Here is a 21,303-nt window from a genome sequence, read left to right on the forward strand (position 1 = left end):
ATCAGAATTACTTGAGCCCTATCAGAAAGTTTATGGGCAGAAGACAAGTTTATTCTTCTTGCCATCTCAAGAAGCCTTTTACTACAATGAAAATGTCAGGTTTTAAATATTAAGTTGCCTAATGGTAGCTATCAGAACTTCTAATCGTGACATTTTAAGAAGTTCTGTATCTTCACAAAAGCATTACATCAGCTCAGATAAACACAGTGCTGCTGTGTCAAAATTGAAGGAAGAAGCTCATTTTTCATTCTAAAGTTCAAATGGTCTTGAGAGAAAGCTATTTGTTTCAGAATTTGAGAGCACTTACTGATGGACCTTCACTAGTCTTAGGTACCTTTGAATATTAAACACTACAGCTATCTACTTCTATTCTGTCTTGAAATTTAAAAAAAAGAACATAGCCACAATCAACAAGTAAGGAGGAAATAAAAGAAGCAAGATGAAATTCAATCTATAAACAACTAGGAATCTTTACTAAATAAATCTAATCCTGATATGACATTTTTACTTGTTTGTCAATGATCTTCTCAAATTATATTTTGCTAAAACACTAGTGATGAATATTGAAAAATCAACTAATGCAGATTCTAGAAATCTTAAATATAAAACTCACAGCTGCCCAGGCAGCGTCCAAAGAGAAGGAAATGAGTGAAGAGGAATTAAATATTCAGGTATTGTGCCAAAGGATTTTTTTTATTCATTCAAGGAATATATTTGAAGCTATTGGAACTGCAGCTTGATGACCTTCGGCTCACACAGGAGAATGAGGAGGTGATAGGTAGGAGCTGCAGAGAGGTAGTCACTCCTAAGTTGCAGGAGGCAGGTAGCTGGGTGACCGACAGGGGAGGGAAAGGAAATAGACAGCCAGTATAGCATACCCCATGGCCGTTCCCCTGTTTCCCTCAATAATAAGCATACTGCTTTGGATACTGTTGGGGGCTGGACAAACAGCAACCAGTCTCTGGCATTGAGTCTGGCTCTGTGACTCAGGGGGGAAGGGGTAAGAAGAGGAGTGCAGTAGTCATTGGAAATCCCATGTTAGAGAAGCAGACAGGAGATTTTATGACATGAAAGAGACAGCCGCATGATACGTTGTCTTCCAGGTGCCAGGGTCAGGGATTTCTCTGAGTGGGTCCACAGCATTCCGAATGGGGACGGTGAACAGCTAGGAGTTGATATAAAAAGGAAAAGGGATGATGTCCTGAAGAGAGAATTTCGGGAGTTAAGTGAAAGCTGCAAAACAGCTGCAAAACAATTTCTACACATTTTGGTAGAAATCTCTGGATTGCTGCCTGTGCCACATGCCAGTGAGGGTAAGGATAGAATGTGGCAGATGAATGTGTTGCTGAGGAATTGATGCATGGGGCAGGGTTTCAGATTTCTGGATTAATGAATTCTCTTCTGGAGAAGGTATGGCTTGTACCAAAAGCATGGGTTACACCTAAACTCGTGGGCAGGTTTGCCAGAGTGGTTGGGGAGGGTTTAAACTAATCTGGCAAGGGGATGGGAACCAGTGTGACAGGGCTATTGAGGAGTAGGTATACCAGCAGATGCAGTGTTTAGTGAGACTATGAGAAAGGACAGGCAGATGATAGGACAAAATTGCAGTCAGTGGGATGATTCGAAGTGCAATATGAGGGTAACATCAAAAAGAGTGATGAAAATAGGACTAAAAGTGTTCTATTTGAATGCATGCAGTACATGGAATGAGGTATATGATCTTGTACACATTCAGAGATTGGCAGGTATGATGTTGTGGGCATCATTGAGTCGTGGCTGAAAGATCATAGTTGGGAGCTTAACGTCCAAGGATACACATTCTATCAAAAGAACAGGTAGGTTGGCAGAGGGGGCAGAGTGGATCTATTGATAAAAATTGAAATCAAATTCGGGTCAGAAGATATAGAATCCTTGTGGGTAGAGTTAAGGAACAGCAAGAGTAAAAAAGGCCTTGATGGCAGTTATATACAGGTCTACGAACAGTAGCTAGGATATGGGGTACAAATTACCACAGGAGATAGAAAAGGCATGTAAAAAGGGCAATGTTTTGGTAGTCATGAGAGATTTCAAAATACAGATAGATGGGAAAATTAGGTTGGTGCTGGATCCAAAGAAAGGGAATTTGTAGAATGCCTAGGAGATGGCTTTTTTAAACAGCTTCTGGTTGAGCCCACTAGAGGAAAGTCCATTCTGGATTGGGTATTCTGTAATAAACGAGATCTGATTATAAGCTTAAGGTGAAGGAACCCTTAGGAGACAGTTATCATAATATGATAGAATTCGCCCTGCAATTTGAGATGGGAGAAGCTAAAGTTGGATGTATCAGTATTACAGTGGACTAGAGGGAATTACAGAGGCATGAGAGAGGAGCTGGCCAAAGTTGATTGGAAGGAGACACTAGCAGGGATGACAACAGAATAGCAATGGCTGGAGTGTCTGGGAGCAATTCGGAAGGTGCAAGACAGATACATCCCCAAGAAGACATATTCTCAAGGGAGGATGAAGCTAGATGAAATATGGAGGTAAGCAAGCCAATAATATAAAGGAGAATATTAATAGTTTTTCCAGATATACAGTATAAAGAGTAAAAGAGAGGTGAGAGAGGTTATCGGACTGCTGGAAAATGATGCTGGAGAGCTAGTAACTGGTGGCAAAGGAATGATGGACAAACTTAAATATTTTGTATCATTCTTCACTGTGGAAGATGCTAGCAGTTTGCCAGCAATCAGAGTGTGAAGAAGTAAAGCTGAGTATCTATTACAAAGGTGAATGTGCTTAGGAAGCTGAAAGTTCTAAAGGTAGATAAGTCTCTCAGACCAGGTGGACTACATCCCAGTGTTCTGAAAAGAGTTAGCTGAAGAGATTGGGCGGTATTAGCAGCGATCTTTCAAGAATCATTAGATTTTCGAATGGTTCCAGAGCACTGGAAAATTGCAAATGTCATTCCACTCTTTACGAGGGATGGGAGCAAAGACACTAGCATGGATAGAAAATTGGCTGACTGGCAGGAGGCAAAGAGTTTGAATAAAAGTGGCCTTCTCTGGTTGTTTACTGGTGACTAGTGGTGTTCCACAGGGATCAGTTTTGGAGCTGCTTCTTTGAACATTAATTGTCAATGATTTGGATAATAGAATTGATGGCTTTGTGGCCAAGTTTACAGCTGATACAAAGATAGGTGAAGGGGCAGGTAGTGTTGAGTAGGCAGGAGTTCTGCAGAAGCTCTTGTATAGTGGCAGATACAAAGTTAGAATTCATTTTGAAAGAACTAGAATATAAAAGCAAGGTTGTAATGCTGAGTCTTAATAAGACATTAGTCAGACCCCACTTGGAATATTGTGAGCAGTTTTGGGTCTCTTATCTAAGAATAGGTGTGCTGCCCTTGTAGAGGGTCCAGAGAAGGTTCACAGGAATGATTCTAAGAATGAAAGTGTTAATATACGAGGAGCATTTGATGGCTCTGGGTAAGTACTCACTGTAGTTTAGAAGAATGAGGAGGTATTTAAGGGTGACAATTTGTCCACAATACTCTATTAATGTTCTCATATATTGTGAAGCAGCAGCCACTGATTGTAGGCATTGGGACTGAAACATCATAGCAGCATTGAGCACTTCTGGTTTCCCTCCTTATAACTCCATCTTTGGTTCCTGGAAGTTCCCCTTTTTGATCCAACTTTCTGAGTTCAGGGATAATATGTGTTCTTTGATCTAGCCTTTTCAATTGCTGACACTCAAACCATCAGAAGGAAGGTGTTGTTTCATTTCAAATGATGGCTGCTGACTTTTCAAAGAGTGAAGATCCTAAGTCTAGCAATAAAGAAGAATCAACAGTTATATATTTGGATGTGGATAACATTCAGACTTGAACTAGCTCATGAACATTGAAGCCACAGATGAATTACAGAATGATCACTTTGAATGAAAAATCTGCTAACTTCTCTCACCCTTAAGAGTGAGGGTTCTGCAGAGTCAGAGTCACCACCAGCCAGAAATGTAACCAAGCCAACCAGTCACTACTCTGCCTAGAAGAACTGAGTACTCACCGACAGCTTACATACACAACGCTGGAAGAACTCAGCAGGTCAGGCAGCATCCGTGAGAAAAGAGTAGCCAACGTTTCGGGCCGAGACGTTGATGAAGGGTCTCAGCCTGAAACATTGGCTACTCTTTTCTCACGGATGCTGCCTGACCTGCTGAGTTCTTCCAGTGTTGTGTTACGTATTCTTTGATCCACAGCACTTGCAGTTGTATTTTTGTGTTTTGTCACCGACAGTTTGTTTCTTAACCGTTCAGGTTTCATTCAACAATTCTAATGTGTGTCAAGGCAGAGACGGGAACAAAATTAACTTCCCAAATGTTTACCTCTGCAACAATTTGCACATCACCAAACACCATTTATGAGAGAACATCACACATTATACTGGTACCAAATCCAATAACTCCACCATCACCTGCTGTATTGCTTAGACAAAGGATGCACTCCAACGTTTGACAGTTACTTTAATATCACCTCCTTCTCCTGTTGACTCAACCAACAAGAACAATAGAATTTGTACAAGAATACCAAATTCCAAGGCCTCTTCCAAACCACATAGCATCCTGGTATACCCTTGCTTAGATACAGAGGTATTTCCTCTTAAATTCCTACAACTGAAGGAGTACCACCACTGGATGAACAGCAGCAGTTCGAAAAAGGAATAGAGCGATAGACACTGCATGGAAGCAGGGCTTTCGATCCATAAAATCACTGACCATCAAGCACCCTAACCCACCTTTTTCTCCCTACATTCCAATTAACTCTCCCCAGATCTTACCGCAGAGTCAGAATCAGATTCATTATCACTGACATGTCGTGAAATGTGTTGTTTTGTGACAGTGCCACAGATAAAATTACTAGAAGGTACAAAAATAAATAAATTGTGCAAAAAAAAAGACAAATGAGGCAGCATTCACAGATTCCCAGGTCCATTCAGAATTCTGATGATGGAGGGGAAGAAGCAGTTCCTAAAACATTGAATGCAAGTCTTCAAGCTCCTGTACCTTCTTCCTGAAGGTAGTAATGACAAGAAGATGTCCTAGATGGTGACAGTCTTTAATGATAAAAGCTGCCTTCTTAAGGCACCTCTTGAAGAGGTCCTCGATGGTGAGGACTGTGCCTGTGATGGAGATGGATGAGTCCATAAAATCTGCAGTATCTTTTGATTCTGCATATTGGAACCTCCACAATAGCAACAAGTTGTAGTGATAAATTAATCTAAAGAATTCTATATCTTTAGAAGGTGGTAATAAACCAGAGGATCTGGAGGAAGTAATTGCACTCTCAGGCTGAACATGCAAACTCCGCAGACATCTCCTGATTGAACCTGGATCACTGAAGTTGTGTGGCAGCAGCTGTCCAGGCTGCACCTCTGTGTTGCCCTATTTACTCAAGACATGTAGGATTTGGCAACTAATATAACCTCTGATTCAATGACAAATGAAAAGAAAGTAATTTTCTACTTTTATTCATTATTGATTAACAAAGGAATGGACAAATAGTATCAAAGCAGGAAGGGGATTTAAAAATTCCTGGACTTAACCATGGATTGAAATCACAAATTAAAAGAAATGGCACAACAGAAGTGATAGCTTGTATTAAAGCATGGGTTGGAAAGACTTCCATGTACACAATTTTTACCAATAAAGTGTTGAATATATATCCAATCTGTAAGTACTTTTTGAATAAGGGCCATTTTACAATATTATGACAGTACGGACTACAGGTTTAATTGTAATGCCATATAAAGCATTGCTTGATATAATAACCACCTAATGTATCATTGCACAGATGGCCTGAAGGCTCAGTTTTAACGCTTCTCTTATTTTAGTATTTCTTGACTAAGCGAGTAGGGAACAGCTGGTCCATGGCCAAGAAATCTGAGATGAGCTTGAGATCACTTCCTAGTTTTATTCCTTAGACGAGCACCGGGTGAAGGATCAATCTGTAGATTTCTGAAGTTAACGCTATCTAATGGACTATAATCTTTCTCTGCTCCCTGTATAGCTCCTGATTTGAACAACAAATCTGAGTAAATCTAAAATAAGGGGCAATACTTTGCACATTAATAAAGAAAAGGATTCCAGGATGTGGGATTTGATCATCAATTTCTACGTGTCTTTGATTGCTACATGCTGGTAAGAAGAAATTATTTATATTTACAGTTATAAACTGAGATTTATGATACTTATGAATAATATGTGCTGGCAGTTATTACTAAATGAGTCAACTGTGAAGCTGTTAATTAATGGTAGTAAAAAGAATGTATTCATTGATCATAAAACATACAATGCATTCAAATTCCAAAATAAGTCAAGCTAAGAAAAGAGTGAAAATGCTAATGGTTCCAAGTCCAGTGAAAAAGTGAAGGTGATGATTACATAAAGGTAAAATAAACATCTGTAATCTGAACTCTGTAAGCACTCTAATAAGATACATTTGTTCCACAAAAATGCCTGTGTGGATGTTTTTCTCCTCATTTTTAATATCTGCACCTTTGCTGTAATAAAACATATCTAAGCATTATGCAGGATTATTTATTCAACAAAATCTGACACAAAATTATATAAAACAATATTAGAATACCTAATCTAAATCTTGGTCAAAGAAAAAAAATCAAGGAAGACTGGTGATGAGGCAGAAATTTAGGGTGTAAATTCCAGAGCTTAAAACCTATGCAATTGAAGGAAATCCCAGAAGAGGCCAGACATGGATCAGTGCACATTTTTGGAATGATTGTGAGGCTAGTGTAGATTACAGAGAGGGAGGGAAAAGTCCAAGAGGGGATTTGAATACAAGGTAAAGATTTCACATCTGAGACATTGCTGGATCTAAGGCAGTTAAGATGAAGGATGACAGCTGTGGGCTAGATGAGCTTAATTTACGAAGGTCGAGAGATCAGACCCATTGAAGAAACAAAGAAAAAAATTCTGGAGTTTACATAATTAGAGCCTTAGGACCTAATGTAGGGACAACAGAAAGCAGTATGATAGAGCCAATGCCAGCAGTACCCACTGGAGACATTCTTGAGGATATAGAAGATATGGGAATAGAATTTCATCTCAGGAATCAATAGATTTTGATGGCTCCATACAGACTGGTTCAGCTACAAGCAGGGGTGATGGTAGAGGAGAAAATCACAGAAGAGTATATAAAGTAGTAAATGAAAAGAACAACTTTTGCCTTCCCAGTAGGCAATTAGAGGAAATTTATCCCCATTTTATGCAGGATATTGACAATATGATAAGCTAGAGGCAACAGAAGGACAGAGAGAGTGTGATGAAATGGTGCTAGAAGTTGTCAGTTTACATGAGAATTTGACTGTAAAGTATAGAACTTCAACAAGTTTACCTCTTTCTCTAATTAATGAGATAATGTGGGAACAACATATTTATAATATGTAGTGAAACTATAAACCACATACTGAAAATAGGCATAGATATGAACATCGAAAACACTGAACATGTAAGTTAGTGCTTGCTTTCTAACTTGCACAGTCTTATCAATCCTTAGATCTTGGTTCAGAATCCCTCAAACTGTATAGTAATAAGCCCATTTTACTAAGAGTCTACCATTAATTAAATCAAGGCAGCTAACTTGAAATCACAAAGCAGAACTTGACACTTTATTGTGAGATCCTGAGCAATGGTGCTGATGTTTGATTCATTCATTGCGTGATGGATACTGAAAAAGAGGACAGCTGACACGGGTGATGTCTAAATTACATTTTCAGTTACCTGGATAGGTTTAGATAATTGGTTTTATTCATTCCAACACAAAGGTGAGGTTACAGAGGTTTTTGGAATTATACAAGACTTTTCAAGTGGTTGTTCTGAATATTAAAAAAAGAAATACGTAAGAGACTACAGATGCTGGAAACTGGAATAATAGACAAACTGTTGCAGGAACTCAGCAGGTTGAGCGGTATTTGTGGGGGGGGGGGGGGAGGAATTGTTGATGTTTCAGGTCAGCCCATTTGTAGGGTTTCCACCCAAAACATTAACAATTGCTTTCCCCTCACAGATGTTACTTGACCCACTGAGTCCTTCCAACAGATTGTTTATTGTTTCAAAAGTGGAAATTAATTTAATGTCACAAATTGATGTTAAGTAGCCCCAGTAACTACTGTAAAATGTCAGACCTTAAAAGGCAGTTTGATTAATTGGTCAGTAATTAAGATAATCAGTTGTATATACAACCATGAAATTTAGAGTCTGCTTGATTGATTTAAGTGGAAAGAAGGATTACTGGGAATTTCCCCCTTCCCTCTTCGCCTCCGGAGTGGGCATTGCGTGGTTCTCCCTCTCCCCCCCTCTCTCTCTCTCTGTGGGAGTGGTGGGTGCGAGTTGAGTGGCTCTGCATCCCACTGCTTCCAGTCTCCGGGGCGGCTGATGGGTAGCACTGCAGTGAAGGAGGACATTTCTCTGCGGTGGGTGAGGGTGGAAGCCCTGGGTGGCTAGGGGTGGTGTGAGCAGCCGTTTGTTTGGAGGTGAACGGGGCCTTTCAGCACCAGCAGCCTCTTTGTTTGAGGGAGTGCACATCCCCAATCTGCTGCTTCATTAGTAGCTGCCTGCATTTTCCTAACGATATCATTTATATTCTTGCCTCTTCCACGTGGCACCATCATCACCATATAGTGCTATAATTTCCGAAGGCCCCCCTTAGTTCTTTTTAAGTGTCGCGCTCACTCCTGCAACAGCTCAATGCCGCTGAAAAGTTCCTAAATTTTGTAGTGATAGTGTCAAATGTACAGAGAATGGAGTGGTGGGCCGGGGAGACTGTGCTGAGTTGTAGGCTGGACCCTAGGGCGGGGCGTTGTGGGGGTGGTGATTGGGAGGGAGGGAAAGGGAGGCAGATGGGGCAGGAGTGAGAGGGAAGAGCAGAATTATGAAGGAGAGAACATATAACATAGAACATCAAACAGAGTATAATACAGCCCAGGAACAGAATCATTGGTCCACGATGAACTAATTAAACTAGTCATTAAATGCCTAACTAAACTGAGCACTTCTGCCTACACAACCCTCCATTCTCTGTGCATTCAGTAGTCTATCTGATACTATCACTACAAACATTTGCGAACTTTTCAGTGGGATTGAGATGTTGCAGAAGAGAGCACAAGATCTAGAAAAAATAAGTGGGACCTTCAGTGTGGTTGGGGTGCAAGTAGAAGGTCACTTTAACGTATATTGCATTAATCAAATCTGTCTTTGATTATGGATACGTTGCTGGTCAGCTTCACCAGCAGTATTAAAGCCCCTAGATCAAGCTCGAGCATTGAGATTATGCTGTGGTCCTCAATTTCTGTGTAAATGGTAGGAATGGGCGAAGTACCTTTACATCTATGATGGTTAGAGTTAGCAGTGATTTATTCGGTCAACGTCAGGGGACATGATGTTGGTCATCCAATATGGCCAACATCAGTAGAGTGTTGCATTCACAAGGTCTTTAGCTTTAGGTGAATGGGAAATGAATGGGCACAAAATCTTGCGTTATTTAATGTGGAATATCGACCCAGTCTACCCCCTTCTGTCACTCCTCCATGGTTTTTCCCTTTGCCTGTGGTTGATCTAAGCTTTCAAGAAAAGATCAAGATGAGGAGTGATTGTATATCAGTGGCACAGGAAGTTCAGCAATATATTCAAGGCAGATGTTATGGCTTCTTACATATCTACACAGATTGTTCAAAAGATCCAGTGACAGGCCGTTCAGGCGCTTTTGTTTATGTTCCAAAATTTCAGGTGACTGGTAAGACATTATCAAAGTATCAGTATTCATGTCCAAGATGGTTACTATCATTTTAGCCTTGGAATGGATCAAAGAAGTATGCCCTGATTATGTGCTTCTGTCCTCTGATTTATTTTCAGTTTTGACATCTAATAAATGGGTATTTCAAATTGTAGGCCAGACATTCGTCAAGAGATTGGACAACATGCTTATGTATTCATTTCTTGAGGGTCCCTGCCCATGTTCCTCCAAGAGGACTACAACCTTATCATAGGGTTTGGAGGTTTGTGTGCCTCAATGACCCAGAGTCAGGGCCTTGTGCTTTGGCTCTTGGTAGGGTGACCCATGCCAAACAGGTCAAAGGGTAGAGGCCAGACTAAGAGTGGTCCACTGGTCCTCCAGGTTTGGGGGTTCAGCTCAGGGCAAAGAAACCTGAAAAGTCCAAAAAAATTGTTACAGAAACAGCAATGAAGATCCCATCAATGTGGCCAAGGACAGATCGAGATGGAGGACCTTCGTTGCTGTCCTAAATGCCAGTGACATAATGGGCAATTAATAATAAGAATAATTATTGAGAATTACCTGCAAATGAGATACTTCCAAAATCATTAATATCAGTAGTTGGAGTCAGGAATTCTACTCCAGTGGTTAAAATGATCAGCTCTTTAGTTTGCTTTTTTCTCAAGTAACAAGTCCTTTCATAAGTGGGATAAATTTCACAAAACCTCAGCCTCATACACAAACCCACATATTTCAGGGTGCAGATACTGCAATTTTTCCCCTATTATCTAAATAACACCAAACAAGGTACTAGAATTCCACAGGGATTACAAACTCTAAACACGAGAGGTTCTGCAGATGCTGGAAATCCAGAGCAACACATACAGAATGCTGGAGGAACTCAGCAAGTCAGGTAGTATCTATGGGAGAAAGAAACAGTCAACATTTCAGGCTGAGGTGGTTAATCAGGACTGGAAAGCTGTGTATTTAACCATACAGTAATATTTGAGTAATATTGTATATATATTGTTTGATTACGCATTCTTTGTTGGTACATAATTTATTATGGTTTAAATGTAGAAATAAGTAAATAGCATACATCATTATGCCACCACGTCATGTGTGCACACCTTGCTTAAAGTAAGCATGAAGTTAGACTTCCAGACTCCCCTGCTTTTCTTCCAATTAGCTTCTATGTTTTGGAGTTAAAAAATGTAACAGTGGCAACAAGGAAGTATAAAATGAACCTGAAACGACTCCCTACCTGTTGAAGTGAAGTGAGATGTTCAAGTTAAAACAAAAACCACAGCCAAGTAAATAAAAACAGTGCAGCATGTACTTCTTCTGGAGGAAAAGGCATTTGAGTTAAAAACAAAAGGCAGGAACTAAATGAATTCATGGGTTCATAAGCAGCGAGTACCAGCTGATAATAATAACAAAACAAAAGTAGAAATCGCTGGCTACATCGGAAACATAGTCGTGTTCCATTGCATAATGGATAACTGGCAAATGGATACTGAGCGAATTGAGCTGTATTTTGAAGCAAATAAAATAGCCAATGAAACGTAAATGCCAATTTTGCTGAGTGCATTGGATTTAAAGGCATACAGTTCATTTAAAAGTTTGACTGCTCCAACCAAACCAGCCAAAATGAGCTTTGCTGATATTGTGAAAGTAATGCAGGAACATTCAGAACCAAAAGCATTGTTAATCGCAGAACACTTCAGGTTTCATGAGTGGAATTAAAAGAAAGAGGAGTCCATTTCAATGAACATAGCTGAAATCAAGAGATTGTCTGAGCAATGTCAGTGCAGTATTGGGTTTAATGATACACTGAGAGTTTGTTTAGTTTATGGAAACTTGGAAGAAACCATTAAAAATAGCTTCTAACTGGAGCACAACTTACATTTGAAATCACTGGATGAATGAAAACAGCAGGCAGACACAATTGAGTTGCAGCAATAAATGAACATGAGTGTGAACAAAATTGCAACGTTTAAACAAAAACCAGCCTGGCCAAACCAATTGTGTTAGCATTATGGCGGGACTCGCATACACCAGACAAATGCAGATTTCAAGACGAAACTTGCAGAAAACGCAACAAAGTAGGATACATGCAAAGAGCATGTTGGGCAGACAAAAGTAAATGTATTGCACAAGAGAAAAAGCTAAAAGGTGAAGCTGTAGTTTCAAAAAGAGCACTAATCTGTATGCTGTTGATGAACATTCTGATGCGAGTGGCTTACAGTAGCCGTGAATGATAAATTAATCAAAAATGGATTTAGACACTAGTTCAGCTGTTTCAATCATTCCACAAAATGAGTTTCAATGGCATTTCAAAGGTACTGATACCCAGATATCCAACTAAGAACTTATACTGGCGAAAAGGTAACTCATGTGGGAAGACCAAAGCCCAGCTGGATGAACAGAAGGACAAAAAGAATGGAGTCAAATGAGATATGCAAACCAAGGATTTGTCGGCTGATGTTGTGGAAACCAAGAAGAGAGATCAGATCGTAAAGGGAGCAACAGAAGGATTAATAAGAGAATATTCTAGTGAACTAAATGCACCTTCCCAAGATCAAGATGCACATCCTAGAAAGAAGAAAAAGGAAAAGAAAGAGGAGGATGACATAGAAAAGGATAAACAAGACCTAATTTCATGAGAAATTAGCAAATTCAGTGACACTCATAAGAAACCAGAAGAAAAAGGAAGGCAAGAAAAGAAAGACAAGAAGTTGAAAAGGAGAGAAGAGATAGAGAACGTGAGCCAGAAAGAGATGTGAAAGAAGGAACGTGAGAAAGAAAATGAGCAGGAATAAGGGAGTGAGTGGAATCGGGACCATGTGCAAGATCATGATAGGGATCATGAGAGAAGCAAGGCTCAAAGTAGATCCAGAGAGAAAAGCCTCAAAAAGGAGAAGGGTGTTTCAGAACTGTCAGAATCACTTCTTGCAGTCTCAGAGTCAACTCGTACAACCACCACTAAGGAGGCCCCAGAACATGAGGTTGTTTTCACAGCCACAAGTCTCACCTGCCAAGCTGAGTGACCTCTCTTCGCAGAAAAACGTTAACCCACAAGAGTAAGACATTCTCCACAGCAATTAAATCTTTAAGCCTGAATGGGACTATATATCTATATTTATTTATTTATATATATATGATGAGTAGAGAACAAAATGTTACATGTTCAAGTTGAGATGCCTTCTATTTTGAATTGGAGTTTATATCTAAGCGAGGAGTGCTATGCATTTAATATTTAGTAATATTTGAGTAATATTGTAAATAGATTGTTTGAATAAGCATTCTTTGTTGTTACATAATTCATGACGGGTTATGTGTTAAAGTATGTAAATGGCATATGTCACTACATTGTCACGTAATATAGGTGAGCTTCGCTTAAAGTAAAAACAAAGTTATACTTGCATTTCAGACTCCCTGGTTTTTCTTCAAATTAGTTGTTATGTTTTTCAGTTACAAAACATAACAGCAAGAAAGGGGGAAAGGTGATAGGTGAGAGAGAAGGTGGGTGGGTGGGTAGGGGAGATGGGATGAGGTAAGAAGCTGGTGGTGATAGGTAGAAGAGGTAAAGTACTGAGGAAGAAATAATCTGATAGGAGCATGGGAGAACAGGAAGGAGGAGGGGCAGCAGAAGGAGGTGATGGATAAGTACGAAGAAAAGGAGGAGTGAGAGAAATTACCGAAAGTTGGAGAAGTCAATGTTCTCACATTTTCACAATAAACAGACAAGAAATTTTTTCCCTTGGCATTGAAAATTGTTTCAACGTTAGAGTAACAGAATGTTTGGACTATTGGGAAGTAAAGAGTCAAGGGTTGAATATGGAAAGTAAGCAGAGATTGTTGATCACTGGTAGAGCAGGATGGAGAGCTGCTGGAACTTCTCGTGCTCTATCAATTATGCTCTAATGAAAGACTGACATCTCATAGAACTGCTCCAAAAATTTCAGTTTACATGGTCAATTTCTAGATGAGGAATAGAAATGGGACCAATATCCGTTCAAACTCCATACTCTTTCTTTTCTGAAACTTTTGAAACATTTCCTAAAACTGGATTAAAGCCCTTTGAATATGCTGATCAAGTGTCAAATGTTAGATTTTGGATTTCAATAGCAAATGCAGAAAAAGCTTTTAAAGCATAGCCAAATTTATACTTTTTTAAAATCTTGACATGGAGGGAATTTTTTTCCATTCTGTGGTCAGTCACTCCACTAGTATTTTCCTCTCTCTCCCTCTCAGGAGCCATATGTGTGCCATTTCCTGGCTGAACAAGAAAACTGTTCCAATACCTTGACAGGCGAGCACTGGCATTATGTGGATAATTACAGGATCTGATTTCTAGTTTGAGCCTTTACCTCTAGGTGAACCTTGTAGATAATGGCATTTAATTTCTTCTGGTTTTCAGTTTTTATTTCAGAATTCCTGCATCTGCAGTTCTTTAACTCTTTAATTACTTAACTTTCATTATTTTTGCATAAAGAATTAATGAACACAAATAGACCTTATATCATTTTTCTAAAACAATAATATTGGATAATTTTTCAATTTCTTGACTGCCATTTGTGCTAACCTAAGCTGTCCGTGCATTTGAAAGGTAGCATAACCCAGAAATCATGCTAAAAACCAACTCACATTCGTTGTTCATTACATCCAGCCCTTGTACATGTTCTAGAGGGTAAAGCCAAAACTGTAATGATTAGCTGTCAGCGGGTTTCAGAACTATCAACCGGGGCAGATATTTGGCTCCTGCTTTACCAGGTAAAGCCATTCAGGCACAGGAAAGCACTCAGAGAATTGCTTTTCATTGGAAAATGTATAACCAGACTTGCGACAACTGCTCGTCACATTGCTTTGTGTAAGGTAAGAGATGTGCAGAGAGATTGTTGCAAATGCTTTTGTTAACTGGAGGTGCATATAGAAAATCAAGTACCTGGAACAAACTATGATGAAACAATCACAAGAGGAGTGATGAGAGAGGGAAAAACTTATGTGCATAGTGGGTCTATATGTGGTTCATAAGGAGAGGGTGTATTGTCTGTTAACTTGATTTGTTCACTTTGGTTTCAGAATTTTTAATTGTGTGAGAAAAGATCAATCCACAACTGAGGAAAATACATCTTACTACTATTACAATTGCATCACAAAATCTCTGCTCCATCCCAGTTTATGGTTCATTATTATTTATAAAATCAGCTGCCCTTTCCTCCTTCGATCCAGATTGGATGACGATCTCCTTCACAACACTCAAATCCATCTGACAACACGAGTGAATCTGCAGATGCTAGAAATAAATAAAAACACAAAATGCTGGCAGAACTTAGCAGGCCAGACAGCATCTATGGGAGGAGGTAGTGACGGTGTTTCGGGCCGAAACCATCTGACATATTTCTTTTGCCTGCTCATTTATCATTGTTTCTTTGTAACTACATTTTAAGTCAATTGAAGTCATTTGGTTTTTCAGCTTTGTTGACTGTTCCAACTAAGATCTCCACTCTGTGTTCTTTCCTTTGGCAACAAATAAGTTGCAAAGTTTTTTATTTTCCCCTAGATGGGTCTATGATGCCAATGGTATGTCCCCATTAGTTCATAACAATGTAAAAAAAAGTATGCGAGACCCAAAATGACATCTACAAAGCTCACTCCCCCACCACATCCCACTAGCATGTTCCACATTTCAAGATCATAGCTCATCCACTTCCTCATCTACTATCTTCCATAACCAACCATTTTCCAGGAGCCTTCACTCTTCGCCATCCTTCAAAATGAACTCTTCCACTGAACCAACAAAGAGGATGTGCCACCACAAACAGGCACCTTGCCCATCAGTTGGGTCCCTTTGGTTGCCATCATTTTGGGCCTATAGTGAATGGAGGAAATTCGACCTTGCAAAGTTGTAATTTGTTCAGGTTCCTTTTCGGTTTTGATGAGTCTTAAAACAGGTCATTCCAGCAATAGGTCAGACTTACTGTTGGAAGCTCTTCAAACTTTTTTTCATATTCAAATATTGGTTTACATGTTTTTTTTCTATGAGTCACTTCACATAGAGGTGTTGAGGGAAATGAGCAGGTTGACTGTTTGGTTAAAAAGCTGTTAAAAGTTCATCTGTGGTTATAGACTTTCCACTTAGGCAAATCAGAAGCTATCGGGTTGGTAGAGTTAAGAATTAGGAGGTTATGGCAAGACTAGTGGGATAATGGGCATACGGGGAGACACCATTACAGAATACATAAAAATGTTGGCTTGATGAGAGAAGGGGTTAAAACAAGGAGTAAGGAATTATATTGACTTGACATAGAATTGGGTATATGATGCTTAATTATTCCTTATATTTTGTTGGAAAACATCACTCTGGGGTGTGTAGGTTTTGTCACCATGATAAAACATTTGAATACATACTATTACAGTGTGAAGCATATAACATTGCAAGAAATCAAATACAGGCTTCCCTACGATCTTTGGAGTTGATAGTTTTCATTTAAAGAATTTATTGAGTTATGGAAGTGACTTTAATTTAATTCACAATATTGTCTTTCATTGTTTACAATCTATAGGGCTTTTGGGATAATTTAGTTTACATTTAAAGAACTAGTAAGGGCTCTATTTCCCAATTCTCTATGTCACACTCAAGTCCAGTTGGTGATATTAAGGCACCCTTAAGTTGGACTGTCAACCGCCATCAAAAACCAAAAGAAGACGTCCCTGAAACTGGAAGCAACAACAGACCAAATGCCTCTGTTCTTGAGTGTGCAAGTACAAAGGGTCCATGCTGTGCCTTAGCCTACCGCGTGCACCAGATAAGCATAACGTCAGCACCGCCAGACAGGGTATTGAGAATTACAGGGCCATGGGGGGAGGGGGGAGAAATTACTTGTAGCAGATTTGGTCTATCCCAATCATAGTTCCTTAAAAATGTTTCAATTTCAACCTTCAATACCTTGATGGAAGGGTTTATGCAGGCTTCAAAGAAAGAGGACCTGAAAAATAGACAATTTCATCTTGTCTTTGTCCCTCCCTTTATTATAAGGCCATAAGATATAGGAACAGAATTAGGCCATTTGGCCCATTGAATCTTCTCCACCATTTCACCATGGTTGATCCATTTTCCCTCTCAGCTCCAATCTCTTGCCTTCTCCCCATATCCCTTCATGCCCTGACTAATCAAGAATCTAAACCTCTGCCTTAAATATACCTAAAGACGTGGCCTACACAGCCACCTATGGCAATGACTTACACAGATTTAACATTCTGGCTAAAAAAAATTCCTCCTAATTTCCGTTTTAAAAGGATACCCCTCTATACTGAGGCTGTCTCTTCTTGTCTTAGAATCTCCCACCATAGAAAGCATCCTCTCCACATCCAGTCTATTGAGGCCTTTCAATATCCGAGAGGTTTCAATTAGGTCACCCCTCATTCTTTTGAATTCCAGTGAGTACAGGTCCAGAGCCATCAAACACTCCTCAAATGACAAGCCTTTCAATCCCAGAATCATTTATGTGAACCTCCTTTGAACTATCTCCAAAGTCAGCACATCCTTTCTTCAATAAGGGATCCTGATTTTAGGAGGAAGAGAACTGTGACGAGTCCTGTATACAATCTGGGAGAAGAACTTGCAGTGGTGAATGAGTACAAATACATGAGTGTTCACCTGGACAACAGACTTGACTGGAAAACCAACACCACGGCTGTTTATAAGAAGGCGATGAGCAGACTCTTTTCGAAGGAAGTTGAGATCCTTCAATGTGTGCAGCAGGAAGTTGGAGATCTTTTACCGGTCTGTTGTAGCGAGTGCAGTCTTCTTTGCTGCTTTATGTTGGGCAAGCATCATCAATGCTGGTGATTCAAAAAGACTAAATAAACTCATCAAAAAGGCTGTATCCTGCCTTGGCTACAACCTAGAGTTAGTGGTGGAAAGGAGATCACTAACAAATTATTATCCATTATGGATAACCAGGCATATTCTCTCCATGATCTACTGAATAAGCAGTGGAGCACCCTTTCAAACAGCTCTGCTGTCACAAAGATCATTACAGAAAATCTTTCCTACCAGATGCAATAAACATATTCAAGAGTTCATTTCTGTGCGACAGGAGAACACACATCAAAGTACAATAGTCTGTTTTATTATTTTGTAATTATTATTGCACATGGGTAAGTTATTACAGTCTATATTACAATTCTGTACTTTATTATTAGTTATTATTATATTATTATTAATTATTATTACTAAGTATATTTATAAATGTTGTTGCAGTAAGAAAATAATTTCCCACTCAGGATCAATAAACTATTCACGCTTATTATTATTAAAATTGCTCACAATACTCCAAATGAGGCCTCACCCGCGCTTTATAAAGCCTCAATATTACATCCTTGCTTTTATATTCTAGTCCTCTAGAAATGAATGCTAACATCGCATTTGCCTTCCTCACCACAGACTCAACCTGCAAATTAACATTTAAGGAATCTTACACACAAATTCCCAAGTCCTTTTGCACCTCAAATTTCTGAATTTTCTCCCTGTTTAGAAGATATTCTACCCTTTTATCTCTTCTTCCAAAGTGCATGACCATACACTTCTTGACACTGTATTCCATTTGTCACTTCTTTGCCTGTACTCTGAAGTTCTTCTGTATTCTAAGTCCTTCTGTAGCCTCTCTACTTCCTCAAAACTATCTGCCCCTCCACCAATCTTCGTATCATCCGCAAACTTTGCAACAAAACCATCAATTCTGTTATCCAGGTCAGTAACATATAACATAAAAACAATCATTCCCAACACAGACCCCTGTGGAACACCACTAGTCACCGGCACTCAACCAGAAAAAGCTCCCTTTATTCCCACTCTTTGCCTCCTGCCAATCAGCCAATGCTTTATCCATACTAGTATCTTTCCTGTAAAACCATGGGCTCTTAACTTGTTCAGCAACCTCATATATGGCACCTTATCAAAGGCCTTCTGAAAATCCAAGTACACATCATCTGATTCTCCCTTGTCCATACTGTTTATTATTTCTTCAAAGATTTCCAACAGGTATGTCTGGCAAGATTTCCTCTCAAGAAAACCATGCTGACAAAGGCCCATTTTATCATGTGTTTCCAAGTATCCCAAAGCCATATCCTTAACAATCAACTCCAACTTCTTTCCAACCACTGACATCAGACTAACTGGTCTATAATTTCCTTTCTTCTGCCTCTCTCCCTTCTTGAAGAATGGAGTGATATTTGCAATTTTCCAGTCCTCTGGAACCATTCCAGAATCTACTGATTCTTGAAAGATCATTATTAATGTCTTCACAATCTCTTCAGCCATTAGTCTCAGAACCCTGGGGTGTACAGCATCTGGTCCGGGGACTTCATCCCTTCCAGTTTGCCAAGAACTTTCCCCATAGTAATGGCAACCTCACACACTTCTGCCCTTTTCTTGAACTTCCACTGTACTGCTATTGCCTTCCACAGTGAAGCCTGATGAAAAATACTTGTAACACACACAAAATGCTGGAGGAACTCAGCAGGGCAAGCAGCATTTATAGAAAAGAGTACAGTCGATGTCGGCCTATCCTGCTGAGTTCCTCCAGCATTTTGTGTGTGTTACAAGTATTTTTCATCAGGCTTCACTGTGGAAGGCAATAGCAGTACAGTGGAAGTTCAAGAAAAGGGCAGAAGTGTGTGAGGTTGCCATTACTATGGGGAAAGTTCTTGGCAAACTGGAAGGGATGAAGTCCCCGGACCAGATGCTGTACACCCCAGGGTTCTGAGACTAATGGCTGAAGAGATTGTGAAGACATTAATAATGATCTTTCAAGAATCAGTAGATTCTGGAATGCCCAGAGGACTAGAAGATTGCAAATGTCACCCCACTCTTTACGAAAGGAAGAAGGCAGAAGCCAGTTGCCCTAACCTCAGTGTTGAGAAAAATGTTGGAGGGTAAGTTTTCAGGCTACTTGGAGACTAATGATAAAATAAGTCAAAGTCAGCATGGATTCTATAAAGGGAAATCTTGCCTGACAAATCTGTTAGAGCTCTTCCAGGAAGTGACAAGCAGAGTGGACAAAGGAGAGGCAGTGGTGTCATTTTCTTGGATTTTCAGAAGGCATTTGATAAGGTGCCACACATGAGGCTGTTTAACAAGATAAAACCCTATGGCATTACAGAAAAGATACTGGCATGGATAGAGGAATGGCTGACAGGCAGGAGGCAGTGTGTGGGAATAAAGGGGGCCTTTTCTGGTTGGCTGCCAGTGACTAGTGTGTTCCTCAAGGGTCAGTATTGGGACTGCTACTTTTCACAATGTTTGTCAATGATTTAGATAATGGAATTGATGACTTTGTGGCAAAATCTGTGGATGATACGAAGATAGGTCGAGGGGTAGGTAGTGCTGAGAAAGCAATGTGATTGCACCTGGACTTAGACAGATTGGAAGAATGGGCAAAAAAGTGGCAGATGGAATACAGTGTTGGGAAATGTATGATAATGCATTTTGGTAAAAGGAACAATAGTGCAGACTATTATCTAAATGGGGAGAAAATTCAAACATCAGAGATGCAGCGGGACTTAGGAGTTCTCGTGCAAGACTCCCAAAAGGTTAATTTACAGTTTGAGTCTGTGATAAAGAAGGCAAATACAATGTTGGCATTTATTTCAAAGGGAATGGAATATAAGAGCAAGGAGATAATGGTGAGGCATTATAAGCCACTAGTCAGACCATATTGTTAACAGATTTGGGCCCCATATTTCAGAAAGGATGTGTTGTCACTGGAAAGAGTCCAGAGGAAGTTCACGAGGATGATTCCAGGAATGAAGGGGTTAACATATGGGGAGCATTTGGTAGCTTTGGGCCTGTACTCACTGGAATTTAGAAGAATGCAGGGGGAACTCATTGAAACCTACTGAATGTTGAAAGGACTAGATAGGGTGGATGTGGAGAAGATGTCTCCTCTGGTGGGGGTAACCAGAACTAGAGGGCACAGCCTCAAAATTGAGGGGTGACCTTTCAGAACAGAGGAGATTTTTTTTTTTAGCCAGAGAGTAGTGAATGCGTGGATGCTCCGTCACAGACTGCAGTGGAGGCCAAGTCTGTGGGTACATATAAGGTGTAAGTTGATAGGTTCCTGATCAATCAAGGCATCAAATGATATAGCAAGCAGGTAGGTGTATGGATTTGAGTGGGATCCAGGATCAACCATATGGAATGGTGAAGCAGACTCAATGGGCTGAATGGCCTAATTCCACTCCCATGTCTTATGGTCAAATATCCACTCTTGCCTCTCTTTTACATGTTGTGTATCTGATAAAACTTTTGGTATCCCCTTTAATATTATTGGCTAGCTTGCTTTCGTATTCCATTTTTACCTTCTTAATGACTTTTTTAGTTGCCTTCTGTTGTTTTTTTTAAACTTCCAAATTCTCTAGCTTCCCACTAATTTTTGCTGTTTTATATTCTCTCCTTTTGGCTTTCATGTGGGCTTTGGCTTCTCATGTTAGCCACAGTTGTGTCATCTTGCCTTTAGAATACTTCTTCCTCCTTG

General features: G+C 39.7%; 1 protein-coding gene across 3 annotated transcripts in view; it reads left to right on the forward strand.

The window, feature by feature from the left end:
• The first annotated feature begins 5,955 nt into the window (after positions 1–5,955).
• Positions 5,956–21,303, forward strand: part of LOC140739315 (myotilin-like) — a 125,482-nt gene continuing 110,134 nt past the window's right edge. For all 3 annotated transcript variants that reach the window (XM_073067482.1, XM_073067483.1, XM_073067484.1), the window contains exon 1: positions 5,956–6,171. In XM_073067482.1, the coding sequence (XP_072923583.1) occupies positions 6,166–6,171 (6 nt within the window). In that variant the 5' untranslated portion in view covers positions 5,956–6,165. The remainder of the gene's footprint in view (positions 6,172–21,303) is intronic.

This window comes from Hemitrygon akajei, chromosome 15 (assembly GCF_048418815.1).
Source record: "Hemitrygon akajei chromosome 15, sHemAka1.3, whole genome shotgun sequence".
NCBI classification, from domain to species: Eukaryota; Metazoa; Chordata; class Chondrichthyes; order Myliobatiformes; family Dasyatidae; genus Hemitrygon; species Hemitrygon akajei.